The 15918-nt window shown below is 42.9% G+C and overlaps 1 protein-coding gene across 1 annotated transcript in view; it reads right to left on the reverse strand.

Annotated features, from left to right (window-relative positions):
- Window positions 1-15595, reverse strand: part of cica (capicua transcriptional repressor a) — a 50770-nt gene extending 35175 nt beyond the window's left edge. Inside the window, exons 1-6 of the mRNA XM_063011346.1 lie at window positions 15444-15595; window positions 6487-10167; window positions 3248-3379; window positions 1956-2109; window positions 1770-1869; window positions 1490-1672 (exon numbers count right to left, since the gene is read on the reverse strand). Of these exons, the coding sequence (XP_062867416.1) occupies window positions 1490-1672; window positions 1770-1869; window positions 1956-2109; window positions 3248-3379; window positions 6487-10024 (4107 nt within the window). The 5' untranslated portion in view covers window positions 10025-10167; window positions 15444-15595. The remainder of the gene's footprint in view (window positions 1-1489; window positions 1673-1769; window positions 1870-1955; window positions 2110-3247; window positions 3380-6486; window positions 10168-15443) is intronic.
- Window positions 15596-15918: the final 323 nt, after the last annotated feature.

The raw sequence follows: 15918 nt of genomic DNA on the forward strand, positions 1-15918 counted from the left end.
ATTTTCTGCAGTGACGGCAACCAAAACAAAGTTACGGAGTAGACTGGACATTAGGAACACATTTAAGGTGTTATTGTCTCCTATCACCCCTAGGTGGGAGTGTCTCGTTGCAGTGAAAAAAGCTCCCACTGATTCCCACTGATTTTCCATCACTGGTGAGTACTAGTATCGTTATGCACTTTGTGTTTTTATTATGCTCGTCGTATCATTTAACTTTAAATCCTCCGCCCCCTCCGTGAAATTATATATTATATGAAACCAGTCCGTGGTGCAAAAAAGGTTGGGGACCGTTGCTTTAGCCCAGGGGTTTTCAACCTGTGGGGCATGACATTACGATAACTTCTAAAACTAAAGCAATTTATTTTTCACCCACAGGAGACATACAGTAATTGATTATTCTCGCTGACCACACACACAGAACATGGTGTGTGTGTGTCTTTAAGAGAGGTGTATAGTGGGAGATGCTTTGTTCACAATGTCGCTATTAAGTGATTCAGGAGTTGATTCGTTTAAGCGAAGCGTAAGTTTCTCTTCTTAGTCATCTCTCCGTTTTTACTGTTATTAATAATCGCTCCGGTTTCAAATAAACACCAGCTACTGTAACATTTTGTGTGAGTCGCTTTCCTTACAGGTGGGAAGCTTAATGAAACACAGAGCGGTAGCCGGGTCAGACTCGTTCTGTCCGTGGAGCTAAAAGTTAGCTCACAGTTAACAGTTTTCTGTCAGTCAAAGTAGAGTATCCTGAACTAGCGAACTTAGAAATTGATGTACTTTTGCCTCTACTTGGCTCTGTGAAGTAACGTTTTCTGCTTTCATCTACATCAAAAGAAAGTACCTCTTATGATTTAATTTCTATAATTAATGTACTCTCAGAATATTTTCAGCCATCACATTAAATAAGATCGGGCTTTCAATATTTCAATTAGCAAAAATGCAGCGTATGCATGATGTGCACAATGTTAATTATATTATTTTAGCTTGGCAAGAGCTTTCGCAATGGTTTCTGCGTGAGGGTTGATGGGGGGAGGGGCGCAAGTTCAATGTCGGCACACGTAAGGGAGCACATGTCCAAAATGGATGAAAACCCCTGCTTTAGCCTACTCCCGCAGAAGATCTTGAGCTCTCCGGTTTAAATCCCAGATAAGTCTATCGACCTGGTTGGGCATCCAACAGGGACAGAGGTTGGAAAGGGTTTTTTGCTACTGTTCAGTTACACCCTCTCCTGTCTGGCCGACACACCTGCATTAAGGATGAACGATTTGCAGAGTGCTTAACATGATGTGGCTGGCAGACTGCACGTCATACATAACAGTTTTGGTTCTTTTCAGCCAGCGTGGGGAAAAAAGATGTACCAGGCAGGCAGGAAATGGCAAATTAGGAGAAATGGCTAAAATGAAATTTCAAGAACAATGGGGTAAAAAAAGTAAAAACCAGCACTGTAGAGAGACAAAGAGACAGACAGACAGACAAATTAGTATAGTGACAATACCTGGAAGGCAAGGTCATGGTACTTCTGCTTCTCTTTGGGACCCAGAGCATACCACCACTCACCCAGGATCTTACTGACTGTGCGGTTGTCCTGGTTCGGGTGCCTCTGGTGCACCAGAGCACGATGACGCTTGCTGAAGATCATGAATGCGTTCATAGGCCGCCGAATGTGGTCCTTTTCTCTCTGTGGAAATGGGTGTAATGCAGAGAGAATTAGTTAATATTTAAATAAACAATTAGTTTATTAGTAGATTTCAATCTTAGTCTGCAGTGTAAGGCACCTTCTTGTCACCATCTTTGGGCAGGGCACTAAGTGATTGGGTCCGTCTCTTTCTCGGACCAGTGGAGGAAGAAGGGTCTTGGGATGCACCTGAGTAAAACCTAATAACCAATCAAAGAAAGAATATTTTGAATAAAGCTGTGTTTTAAAAAACGTTTGACATGTGAAGGACAGCATAGATATTTACAGATCATCAGCATCACTCTCTGTCTCACTATCTCCTCCATCTCTGTCTGCTGGTTGGTTATCTGCAGTGGGTGGAGGGAAAGAAGGTGACGCTCTCTCTGCAGCTGAATGCTCGGCACGGCCATCACTCCTAAGTGCTACTCCACATTGTGGCTCTGTAAAGGGGTTAGGAAGAGTAACTAACATTGTGACTTAGAATCTCTAAAGATATTACGAGACATCCAAGATAATGATATTTAAATGTTTTAACATTTACTATGTACGAGGGTTCTTCAAAAAGTTTCCACACTTTTTAAACTTTATTTATTAAGAATTTCAAAAACAAATGACATCACTTTTCTACATTGTCACCCTCCGATGCATTTTTCCCAGCGTTGTACCAGCTTTTTAATGCTGGTAACCAAAAAATTTTTTTGGATGAGCGTGTAGCCACTGATGCACCATTGCTTTCACATCATCACATAAAAATCTTCTTCCCCTTAAAGCTTCTGTGAGCAGTCCAAAAAGGTGGAAATCAGATGGTGCTAAATCTGGACTATAAGCTCTCTCATACCCCTTTTCCACCGACGCAGATCCAGCTCCGTTCCAGTTCGCAAACTTGATTTTGAACCGGTTTCGCATGTTTCCACCGAAAAAAAGAGGTTCCAGACAGCGAACTAGCGTTCTAATCTGGCACCACAGAATACTTGGTTTACATCTGTGGGCGTGTCACAGTGTAGAGGTTTGAGTGCTTTTGCATGAGAAGCTGGTAAACCGCTTTGGCGCTAAACTTTCATCTTTTAAAGTTCACCTGATTAAATTTTGAGCCAGTTTGCCACTGATATTCAAGCGAATTCAAGCCAAGCGCTGAGCAAATCGGCTATTTGCGCCGAGGGTCGCGGTGAGAGCAAAGCGCAAAACGCTTCTCACGTCAATGAACTAAAGAAAACAACAACTGCGACAAACACGTCTACATCTTCTTATTACCTATAGTTGAGCGATGCTTTTTGCATAAAGAATGAACATCTGTAACAACAGCACAAATGTTCGCAGGTAACCTACGCCATCATGTTACTACTCTTTACTTTCGTTGTGTAACGCCCACTGTTGATGACGCATGCTCAGTTCCCAAAAACTGGTGGAAACGCGGGTCGGTTCTCTAGTCTACAAAACACCAAGGTTCGAAAAACCTGAACAGAACCGGTTCAAGAACCAGGGACACGACCAATTACTACTCCTCCCACCCTCACTGTTACCAACCAAAATATAAAAGTGTGGAAACTTTTTGAAGATCCCTTGTACTTTACTGCTTACCGTTGCTTCTGTTCACAAGTGCTTGACCATCAGCAGGCTGGGTGGAGGAATTTGATTGGTTGGTCTCTAAAAAAGGAACTAATGAATGCCAGGGAAATACTGGCACCGAGCGAGGTTCCACATTGGTCCAGACTACAAAGAAACAGAAATGAAAAAGAATGATATGTCTGCAGAGTTACTCCAGTTATTTGTGCGCATTTAACCTTTACTCAAGAAGTAGAGATATACTCATATGTGTGTGTGCTTTACTTTTTGTACACTAGATAGGTGTGAAAGTGTGTTTTTCATCCAGATCAACATGTACAGGCAAATTACACTGTGTTGGGCATCTGTTCAAAACCACATTGACCTGGAAAGCTGTGAACATTCTACACTACACACCCAAACACACACCTGCTATCTACCAGCATTCTGAACGCTACACAGCTTTAGCTTCCTGTTCTTTTCTGTGTTCAGTTTCCAATATAAATTCTAATGTAAAAGACATTTTATCTAAATATCCAACCTACAAATGAAACTAAATAAAAAACAATGGAACAATGTGTATACAATCTACAGATAGACAACCATGTAAACAATGTTATTATTAGTGACTGGTTGTGCACATTTTAAGAAATCTTTTGAAAAGGCAATATACAAATAAAAAAGTTTTATAGTACACCGACTAGGCATAACATTATGACCACTGACAGGTAAAATGAATAACACTGATTATCTCTTCATCATGGCACCTGTTAGTGGTTGGATATATTAGGTAGCAAGTGAACACTTTATCCTCAAAGTTGATGTGTTAGAAGCAGAAAAAATGGGCAAGTGTAAGGATTTGAGTGAGTTTGACAAGGACCAAATTGTGTTGGCTAGACGACTGTGTCAGAGCATCTCCAAAACTGCATCTGTTGTGGGGTGTTCCAGGTCTGCAGTGGTCAGTATCTATCAAAAGTGGCCCAAAGAAGGAACAGTGGTAAACCGGCGACAGGGTCATGATGCACGTGGGGAGCGAAGGCTGGCCCATGTGGTCCGATCCAACAGACGAGCTACTGTAGCTCAAATTACTGATGAAGTTAATGCTGGTTCTGATAGAAAGGTGTCAGGATACACAGTGCATCACAGTTTGTTGCGTACGGGGCTGCATTGCCGCAGACCAGTCAGGGTGCCTATGCTGACCCCATCCACCACCAAGAGCGCCAACAGTGGGCACGTGAGCATCAGAACTGGACCACGGAGCAATGGAAGAAGATGGCCTGGTCTGGTGAACCACGTTTTCTCTTACATCACATGGATGGCCGGGTGCGTGTGCGTCGCTTACCTGGGAACACATGGCACCAGGATTCACTATGGGAAGAAGGCAAGCCGACAGGGGCAGTGTGATGCTTTGGGCAATTCTCTGCTGGGAAACCTTGGGTCCTGCCATCCATGTGGATGTTACTTTGACACGTACCACCTACCTAAGCATTGTTGCAGACCATGTACACCATTTCATGGAAACAGTATTCCCTGATGGCTGTGGCCTCTATCAGCAGGATAATGCACCCTGCCACAAAGCAAAAATGCTTCAGGAATGGTTTGAGGAGAACAACAATGAGTTTGAGGTGTTGACTTGGCCTTCAAATGTCCCAGATCTCAATCCAATCGAGTATCTGTGGGATGTGCTGGACAAAGTCCGATCCATTAAGGCCCAACTTTACAACTTACAGGAGTTAAAGGATCTGCTGCTAACATCTTGGTGCCAGATACCACAGCACACCTTCAGTGGAGTTCATGACTCGATGGGTCAGGGCTGTTTTGGCAGCAAAGGGGAACCAACACGATATTAGGAAGGTGGTCATGATGTTATGCCTGACTGGTGTATAAAACACTTATTACCATACAGTGAAAGGTTTTAATTCATGGCATAAATAACTAAATAATTTGTCTTTCGCAAAGAGGGACATTTGTACTGCGTACTATATAAAGTAATAATGAAATAATTCTAAAGTAAAAAATTTGAATTAAATATTTTAATGTACTACAGATACGCTATTAATAAAATAAAGTCTTGAGAATGTATGGTAGAATGTCAAAAAACAGCTTAATAGTCTATTTTATTACATTTGCTGGATTACTTTTAATTTCACAATATACAGTGTGTGTAATTTCTGTAAAGAATACTCCTTTTACAACATGAAATCATGTACTTTCCCACTTTGTTTACTAGAAAAAAAACCCTGACCATTAATGGGGTTTCCGGGATTAAAACATCCAAAAGGTCCTGTGGGTGGCCAGGTGGCGCAGTGGGATATTCCGCTAGCGCACTATCGCTGGGATTCTGAACTCTCTGAATTCAAATCTTTGCTCTGCTACCGGTCAACTGGGCACCCCTTAGTTCACACTACACGATTTTTGCCCTGATTTTCGCTCTCTGACAGGTTGCCGCTAGATGTGGCAGCTCGGAAGCAACTCGGCATTCGCTCGGGGCTCGAAAACCGGCTCTCAATCGGTATGTGTGAACTGTTCAACGACTTGATCTGAGCGGCTCGCCAAACGCTCGCAGACTCAAGACAGACATCTAGCATGTTAAATATTTGGACCTGTCTGCGACTCAAAATCATGTAGTGTGAAAGTGTTGTGATCAGGTTGTAATTGTTATGAATGCAAGATACAGGAGAGAAACCCGGGGGAGGAGTTGTAAATATGTGGAACAGGGGCTAATATAGTTTATATCAGAATACATCGGCACACACACACAAGCTTTACAGTATTTGTGACTTCCACGGCAAACCATAACACCAGCGTTGCATATATAGCAGATTAAATTTACATTTACATTTTCGGCATTTAGAGGATGCTTTTATCCAAAGCGACTTACAATTATGACTGAACACAATTTTTAAACAATTGAGGGTTAAGGGCCTTGCTCAGGGGCCCAACAGTGGCGGTGAGGCTTGAACCGGCAACCTTTTGATTACTAGTCCAGTACCTCAACCACTGAGCTATCACTGCCCTAATATGGTTTTAACATTTTGGTAACAGTTTAGAGAGGGCCCTTTCAGTTCCAGTATGACTGTGCCCCTTGGCACATAATGAGGCCCATAAAGTCATGGTTTGGTGTGGGAGAGAAACTTTATATTAATGCATATGAATTTACAATGGAGTGTATAGCAAGCTCATGGTTAGGTGGCCAAATAATAGGGTATGATCCCAAATTTAGCAGTACTTAAGCAGTAATTTAAATACAATCTGAACATTCTCTCTTGTCTCACCTGTACCAGGTCGTCCTATGATAATATCCTTGCGGGGGGCAGGATGTGGAGACTCCGCTGGTAGGATGAGAGGCAGTAGAGCAGTGGGACTTGGATGGCAAGCCATAGGTTGAGGCAGCTGCCCACCGAGTGCATCTGTATGATCACCTAGTTTTCTCTCTCTGTCTCTTCCTACTGACATCGAACTCGCCAAAGCTGTACCAGTGGCTGTCCCAGAAGCAGACACACTGCTCGTGGTCTGGCATGAGTTGGTTTGATGCCCTGCTGCAACAGTAATTAGTGATGGTGCAGAAGTCACCAGAACCAAGGTGGCAGCAGGATTTCGGAGCAAGACCGCACCATTAGTGGCAGCTCTGTTAATGGGCACAGGAGCCTGGAGTCCCACAGCAAGGTAAGGTTGCTGACTGTGCTCTCTGGAGCGGGAGCCTGTTCTCCGACTTAAGGGACCGTCGCTGAACTTAGCCAGTGGCACGTCAGGGTTGCGGACAATGACAGGTGAATCCCGCAGAGGAACAATGCGACGTGGGCTGGGGTCCTGAGGCAGGGGTGAAGGGGGTGTGGGAGAAACTAACATAGGTGGTGGGGTGGATGCAGCAGATGATGAGGGGCGACTGGTCGCACTCCTTGGTCGGGAAAAAGAAAGAGAGGAAGGAGTGGTCGGCTGGCTTTGAGGTGACACTGCCCTAAATGCCACACTAAGACCTAGTCCCAAGTCACCCAGCTGGGGGTCGGACTTAGCGTAGTCAGGTGGAAGTGGAGGTGGCGGGGCATCCAACTTGCGCTTACTAGGACTCATGGGTACAGTAAAGGTCAGGTTGGTCTGAAAGGTAGGCATAATTCCAGATAAGTGGCGCTCCCGTTCTGTGCCAGGAGTGCCCAGCTTGGTGCCACTGAGATGCCGTGAACGTCGAGGGGTAAGAGATGGAGGTGCTGTGATAGGACTAAAGTGAGCTGGACGAAAGCCAAATAATGGAGATTGTGAAGGAGAGGGGGCAGGAGAGAAAGTTGACTGATTAGACACAGGGGAGAATGACGGAGTGCCTGAACGTGAGCTACCGAGAGACACCAGCATGTTTGCCGCCTCACACTCATCAAAGTCGAAGCGTGATAGATCACGTGGCAGCTCTTGCGGTAAGAGGGAATGCAAGACGAGACGAGGACGTGAGTCTCCTCCACGACTGCTGGCTTCGCTACTGTCCCGTGATGTATCATCCCAGTCAAACTCACTGCTGGTACGACCCCCTAGGCGGAGATCAGGTGTAAGGGTGCCTGTGCTGCTGGCACCACTCCTGTCTCTGCCCACCCCGCCTCCTGCCTCCATCTCTTTAGTGCGCATGGACAGGTGACGTGAGCAGTAACCACGACGCTGGGACTCCTTCGAGCAGCCCTCACGGGAGCACAGGCGTCGCCACTGTTTCCCGTTAAACTTTTTCCGGATGCCTGTAGGAGTACACACCACATCCCCCTTTTTGTACTTCTGCTGGGCAGCTGTGAGTGGTGTACGGGAACGTGAAGAAGAAGATGAGGAGCTTGAGCCACCTCCAGATGCACCATGGGAGCTTGAAGTGGAAGTCTTTTCAAGTGAACTGCGAGAAGAAGAGGGAGGCAGTAAAGGCAACTGTTGGGTGGAAGAGATGACTGCCGCTGCTGCTGCATCCATGCCCAGGAGAACAGATGAGGTTCCAAGGGCCAAGTGGGGTGCTAACGGGGTACCAATGCCTCGTACCACTGACAGGCGAGGGCTGAGGTAGTCTGGTGGTTTAGAGAGAATTGGTCGATGCTGAGAGGTCATACCCAATGGTTTGCTGCCCATAACTGACGTGAGGCCAGCCTCCCTGAGTTTGGCCATGTTAAAATGACTGACCTCCATGTCTTCTTCTGGAGCTGGTAAAGAAACCCTTTCCCTTTCTCTGTCTTTTTCTAACTGCCTTTGCAGCTCCATCTCTTTCTCCTTTTGTCTGCATTCCCAGTCTCTGTCTGGTGTTATGTTAAGGACAGAAGTGATGGCACAGCTGACGGCACATGTGGAGGACGACGGAGGTAAAGAAGATGCATTTCCAGGGTGCAGCATCCCTCTAACGAACACTGGACCAGACATTCCGTGCACCATGCTAAAATGACACAGCTCTGGTTCCACTTCCATCTCCTCCCTCGTGTCCCACTTACTCTCGCCTGACGCAACTCTTCGACCCTCATTACTTTGCTCATTGGGTTGTGGCAATTCCAGGTCCCAGGGTGGAACCAGGAGGCGTAGGCTCTGCCGCGATACCCACACTGCCTGAGGATTGTTGTCTCTTCCGTCTTCTCCGGATCCTTTCCCCTCCTTTTCATTTGCTAAATTACTCTTTAACTGGACACAGTAGCGAGAGGAAACTGCAAGTTGGGAGTCCACTTGGGTGACCAGGCCTTCTCTGTACCACTGTGGTGCCCCCTCGCTACCTTCACTCCCCATTCCAAACGGCACACACACACGTGTTCCTATGGGCACAGCCGCTCGCTCCGGTGGGGCTGCATCCAAAATCAGGTCCACCGTATTGGTAGACCCTTGGAATGGGTATTTGCATAAGGTTTTCTCCCCGTTCAGCTGCACCTCCACACTACTGTGTTCCCCACTGACTTCCCGGACTACACCAGCACGGAAAACTCCAGTCTGTTCTCTTTCAGAAGGCTGCCCATCACTTGTGCCAACTCTGGCCAGAACCCTCTGGTTTTTTAAACCTTTGGCAAGTGCTTCTGACATCGCAGACGGTAGGCTTTCCAGTGGAAGTGCAGAATTAACATATGCCTGTGCTCCTTGAAGCTTGGAGTGCGAGTCAGATGGCTGTGTTGTCAGGTCGACATCGGCTGAGTGCTCACTAGCTGTGTCTGTGGAGGAGCACCGCTGAGGGCTAGACATGCCCGTCTTGTTCCTCTCACTGCTCCCGTCTTCTATTCTGTCCACCTGTGTGTCTACGCTGTTGTGAATGACCCCTGTGATGCTGCCCACAGCCAGCTGGCTGGTTTGATTGTGAGTGTCTGTGTGTGCAGCTCCAGTGGCACTGTCCTGACTAGTACTCGCACCTGTGCCATTTTGAGGTGTAAAGCTGTTGCTCTGTGAAACAGTATTGAAAGTGCTTGTATTGTCATGGTTTCCAGTATAGTGCTCAGAAGTATACTTCTTTTTGGGAACACGGGCCTTGAATGTGGCTGTCTTGCGGCTGGATGAGGGATTGGGGCTGTTATTGGCACTGGCTGTGCTGCTGTTACTGTCGCTCTGTGTTCCACCTGACTTGAAGCTCTGAGAATCCCCTGATACATCCAGTATTCCATCTTTTTGTCCCTCTCTTTCTGAAGTCCTCCTGGATGTGACTGGCTCATCTTGTGAGGAGTCAGAATTTGAAGAGATCAGTCTCTTAGGAGAGGACGGTAAAAGTCTGGGCTTTTTCTCTGTGTCTCTTTTGTCCTCCTCTGGGCTGGCATCAGTCGCCCCTTTTCTCTTCCCTCCCTTGGCTCTTGTGGATGGAGGTGACCGTCTGCCTTGTTTTTTAATGGGTTTCATGTTTAATTGCCTAAAAAAGTTTTTAGTCCCTAAGTTTTTCTGTGTGTTCCAGCTGATTGATATATTCCAGTCTGTCTTCTTCTTTCATGCCGTCCCTTTTGTCTTATTATCCCTGGCTCGTCCTTTTTGCTGGTTATTCTGCCCTGCAGTAGAACACAGAATGAAAATGAATTAGCTTTAGTATTAATAAAAGCAAAATTCTGCACTCATAGTGTGGCATAAATAATAAAACAAATTAATGTACCTTTGTTTATGTACAACACGAATAAAAATCACATTGCATAATCAGCCATTTGTTTAGAAAATGCTATTCAACATCAGCTATAATATGATGTCTAATGTAATGCAGTTTGGTATTACATATTAAAGCAAAGCTGAACTGAAAACCAAGTTTGTGCTTGCCCGGACAAGTCACGCACTCGTTTAGTTTCTTGGCTGGAACAGTAGAGGCGGGGGAATTCCTTGTTCGCTGGTATTTCAGTCTCTCCCTCTCTCTCTCTTATTTACTTGTTCACCCAAGTGACCTTTATGTATTTCATACTGAGACATTCTATCCGTACAATCCTCACATCCTGTCACTGCATTACTATATTAAAGTCTACATCAACATCCTTTTCGTCCTGTTTCTCAATTACTGGACCTAATCCCTTTTTCTTAAATTACTTGTACCAGTAAACACCTTTTTCTAGTCTAACTTTATAGATGTAAATGTAAATAATAGATAAAACATCAAACATGCACTGCTTGTGTAATCTATTTTGTCTGGGGGTTTTGAATTAGGTGTCCTGATCAAAGTGTAGTTAATGTAACTCAAGACAAAATAAAAGTTCCTAGACATGTTGGGAAATTATGCAGATGTGGCCCTCAAAGGGCCAATTGTAACGTATCCTGCTGTGATTGCAGTCTGCCTTTAAAGTCTTGGACAATTTGTTGTTTTTCTTGGAGGCTAAATTCTGTCTGGTGTCAAAATGCCAAATTTATTCTGTATATTTATAATGTATATCTACATTTATATTGTACTCCTTTACCACAGACATGGCCTCATAACATAAGAGACAAGAGTACAGTTTTTTTCTTCTTGAAGCACAAACTTGTATTCACTTTCCCGTCTTTTATTAAATGACCTCCTTCTGCTTCAATTTTCTCTTCTTGTGCATTTTTGGATTATTTGTAAATATTTTCCAACGTCACTTGTTGGAAAATCGCTTTAGTTAAACGCTATGTGGAAACACGGTCATCTAGTGGCGGGATGCGGTCACTTTTGCGGGTCACAAAATCAGCATGCATTGTGGGAAATGCAGTTTATGTATGATTTTACAGTGTATCTTAAGACAATCATACGCCTTTTAAGCTCTCGTGGGCCAAATAAAATGACGTGGCAGGCCGGATTTGGCCAGTGGGCCTTGAGTTTGACACATGTGATTTAAAACATATAGCCTAGATATAGCCAAATGATGCATGTCTATGTATCTGTTATATCCATATAATAACAACATTCCTGACCTATTTGAGATGTGCTGTTTAAACACAATAAAACTATAACTACTTGTTTCACACGTTATTACATTATTACATTACATTATTATAAGCTTTAAAGCAGGGATGTCCAAACCATGGCCCACAGGTCATTTGTGGCCTGTTATCATTTTTAAAATGGCTCGTGAGGTATTTTAGAAATAAAATTAAAGTTGGCCTGCAAAAAAAAAAATCTGCCTTAACTGTATGAACTCTGGGTATCGTTATCGCATAAAATAAATCTAAAATGCTTTCCATCTTCTTTCACCCAAGTCAAAACATTACCGTTACACCTACATTAAAGTTTTTGGATAAACATGGCAGCTCCAAAGAAATGAAAACTAGGCCACTAGGTTACTGAGTTCAGAGCGAAGTGGGTAAAATTGGCAAAATCTTAGTTTTCATAACACTGTCCAAGATAGATAATTAGTCACTCAAATAAAAAGAAAGTGTAATTGTTAGTAATCAAGTAGGTCTCATACTTTTTTTATTACAAAAATTCTGTGGTTTTTGCATATTTTACTCCATCTGGCCTCCAACAAGAAAATTTGGGACAGAAAAATGTTTTCTGACTGTGCACATTTTCCCTCTGTCTATGTGTGCCTGAGGAATGCTAGCACCCCTCCCACTCTGAAGGCCTTAAAGCAGAAATATTTGCAAAAAAGGACCCTAATTTAAATGGCAAGTTTTACTGCACACTGAATTTATGTTCATTTTTTTAAAGTATGTAACACATAATGTATAGCTGTATCATTACATCACAATACCTCTAACCTCACAGATGAACTGTTTAAACATAATGTTGCTGTGGCACGACTGTATTGCCCCACTTTGAAAAACACTAACCACTAATAAATGACAACCATAATTTAGTAATTTAGAAAGAGATAACGAAAAACCCACACATATGACACAACAGTGCATGTTATACATTATGTAACTGATCAGGTAATAAATAATAATAACAATAATGTAATAATAGAAGAAGAATGCTTTTATATGCATATATACATATACAGTGGTACCTTGTAACTCAACGTCCCCTAAACTCAAAATCTTTGAAACTCAACACCCTTCATTGAGAAATTTGTACCCTTAAACTCAACATTTCCCTTAAACTTGACGTGTGTGCGACTGCTGCTTTGTTCAGCGCTTGGCTTGAGCGGTGCAGTAAAACATCATCAAAGTGGCATATGAGACAAATCTGCATTTGTGTGGAATAACCGTCAAATCCACTCTGAAAGCTCCACATGTAACTGTGTTTAGCTGGATTTTTCTCCTGTTTCACTTTTAAACTTCTGTTACAGCTCAAGGTTCTGAGAAATTGTATAAATCAGCTTTTTTCGAGAGTCTAAAGTGTTAATTGTTGAAAAACAAGTCTAATGTGACTTAATGTATTAAAAGAACGACACAGGAACACTAAACCTCTCTTAATTATTACTGCTCATAAGTTCTCTCCACTAATGAAATTCCTCACTCGTTGTTTTAGTACAATAAGTCACGTTAAGTTTTGTGCACCGCCACACTTCATAGGAAATAAAGGCACAGCCAGTGCAAAAGCTATTTTGTCACTTCTCATGTGAATGCGCCTTTACTAAACGGAATACGGTTTTCCAAGATCAAGCATCTCCATCATTAGAAGCATAAGAAAACAATAAAGAAGTAAACATAAAGAGCAGGTTTTATTATATGTTTTATCCATTTTAAATTTTTAATTGTATTTCAGTGTTTTTATATTTCTGTTATTTTTAGTGTATAAGTGTCAAAAACAACCCCATTATTTTACATTAGCCTAAAATATATGCAGTTCCACAGGACCATGGAACACAATAACAGGTTTTCCATATGTCCTTATGGGAAACAATACCTTAAAACTCAACGCCTTTTAAACTCAACGCCACTCGCAGAACCAACTTACAGTGAGTTTCAAGGTACCACTGTACACGTGTGCGGTACAGTGAAATGTTTTTCCGTATATCATAGTTTGTTTGGAAGCTGGGGTCAGAGCGCAGGGTCAGCCATTGTACGGCACCCCTGGAGCAAACAGGGTTAAGGGCCTTGCTCAAGGGCCCAACAGTGGCGGCCTGGCAGAGATGACTTGAACCAGCGATCTTTTGATTACTAGTCCAGTACCTTAACCACTAGGCTACCACTGCCCACTGCACATGTACCTTAGTCAAGAAGCACAAGTGTTGCTAACAAGCTAACTTGCTAGAATATTATCATAAGTAAGTCAAGAAGACTTTAATCACTTTAAATTAATCTTGTATATTTTATTTAGAGGTATGTTAGTCATCTGTACATTACACATTAATTACATTGATCCCAAACAGATTTGCACAATAAAGCAATGAACATAAAGCTATGTCAAACAAAAGTCAAACCTGATGCAAAAAGCATCACAGTAGTAGCATCAATGTCATGTTCTCCTATAAGTGAAACTAAATAGTTGCTTGGGGTCCCAAGAAACCCCCATCAGAATGCTATTTTATATAATGTATATTTTTATTCTTTATCATTAATTTTAATAATAGGGGAATATAAGCAACAGAAAAGTTGCAATCGACACTTGGAGATGACTAGATTGGGAGAAAAAATGGGGGGGATGCAAAAAGTTAAGTAAAGCCTTCACGACACCTTGTATCTTGCCCAGGTCGGCACTGCCAAAATCTAGCAACCCTATCAATTAGTTACAGACGAAAATATACTTATGCCAGTTTGACTGTAAAAAATAAAACTTTAATGAATCTGTATTATGACAATAATATGATAAATAATATGATTAGGGTTAATGGGTGGTGGTTCAACTGGTGTGTGTGTGTGTCACACCTAATGTACCACTCAGGAGCGGCCCTGCTCACTACATTTAGTGTCCTAACTGAAGTGTGACAGTGAGAGAAATGAAACTAAACCCTTTAACGGTAAGATTTTGAGCTCTTGGGTAAATGTAGCTAAATAGTACCGCGGATGTATACGTTGTTTTGGTCGTAGACGGTAGTACTATACACACACACACACACACACACACGCACACGCAAAGACACACACACACACACAAACAAATATACACACTCACACACACAAGACAGAGAGAGAGAGAGAGAGAGAGAGAGAGAGAAGCAGTAGTAGTAGTCGTAGTAGTAGTAGTAGAGTGATGCAGGCCTCTCCATAACACAAGGCCGCACTAGACTTTTACGCTTTGCAAAGCTTCCCAAAAACGTCAAACTCAAAAAGTAATACTGACAGATGGCTAATTAGACAGTTAATTGATATGCTGTGTGCATATATATACCTATAAAATATGCAGAAATATTACAATTAACCAGCATTTGTGATGTTCTAGCGGAAACACTGTATATTATCAGGCTAAATGCGCTACGCAACAGTCCGTCATAACATATTAATAAATATTTTCTGTTTACCGTGAATACTCTGGTCTTTTTGTGAAAAGGAATAAGGTTATTAAATATTAAACACAAAAATGAAAATGTCATAATTACATGTCAAACAAATATCAAAGTTTTAATGGTAAAAAAAGCATAATTTCTTTGAGTAAAATATCAGAAAGTAAACAAAGACGGCGCAAGTATCCAAAGCTAAATACATACTAACTGCGAGTTTGCTGAGTCGTTGGAATACTTTCTTGTATTATTCAAAAAAAGTTTTAGGCTGACTATGCACCCCCAAACCATTTTATATGTTTCTACAAAACTGGTAGCACCACTCAAGCTTCAGTCGGCGAACACAGAAATAAATACAAGCCGAATAGGACACACTATAGTCAGATGCTTATATCAACTGTTAAATGGGGAAAAACACCCATCGGCGTAACGTAAGCTCAACACGGCGAGAAGATGCACCGCAGTGCTGCAGAAGGAAGATTTGTACCAAGCTTTAAACTCACCCCTTTAAAACCACCAGAGGCGATGAAATGATACTGATTACAAAATAAAACGGATAAAAAACACTGAATCGTCGCGGCCGCTGACAGTCAGCTTTTAAAATGCTTTTCTTCCGCAAAGCCACCCTAAATGAGGAAAAAAGTATAGCCGCTTATGTTTCGGGCAGCACTACAGACGCAAAATGGTGAATGAAGCCCAGAGCCTTGACAACTCCCTTCTTCAGCCAATCAGCGCACTCCGGCGCTTACAGTAACCAATAACATCTGTCAAAGTGCAGAAGACTGACAACGCGTCCAGTCCAACCAGGAAAAATAAGGAACAGCTGCTCCGACATGAAACTGCACCGTCCAATCAGAACGTCAGAAAGCTCTAGTGAAAGGGAGTGGGTGGGCCAATAGTACAGCTGAAGTCGTCTGATGCTGACGCTGTAGCCCTACGATGCACCCAATCACCCGGTGCACGCTGGGAAATGATGTC

The sequence above is a fragment of the Trichomycterus rosablanca genome, chromosome 2 (assembly GCF_030014385.1).
Source record: "Trichomycterus rosablanca isolate fTriRos1 chromosome 2, fTriRos1.hap1, whole genome shotgun sequence".
Taxonomy (NCBI): domain Eukaryota; kingdom Metazoa; phylum Chordata; class Actinopteri; order Siluriformes; family Trichomycteridae; genus Trichomycterus; species Trichomycterus rosablanca.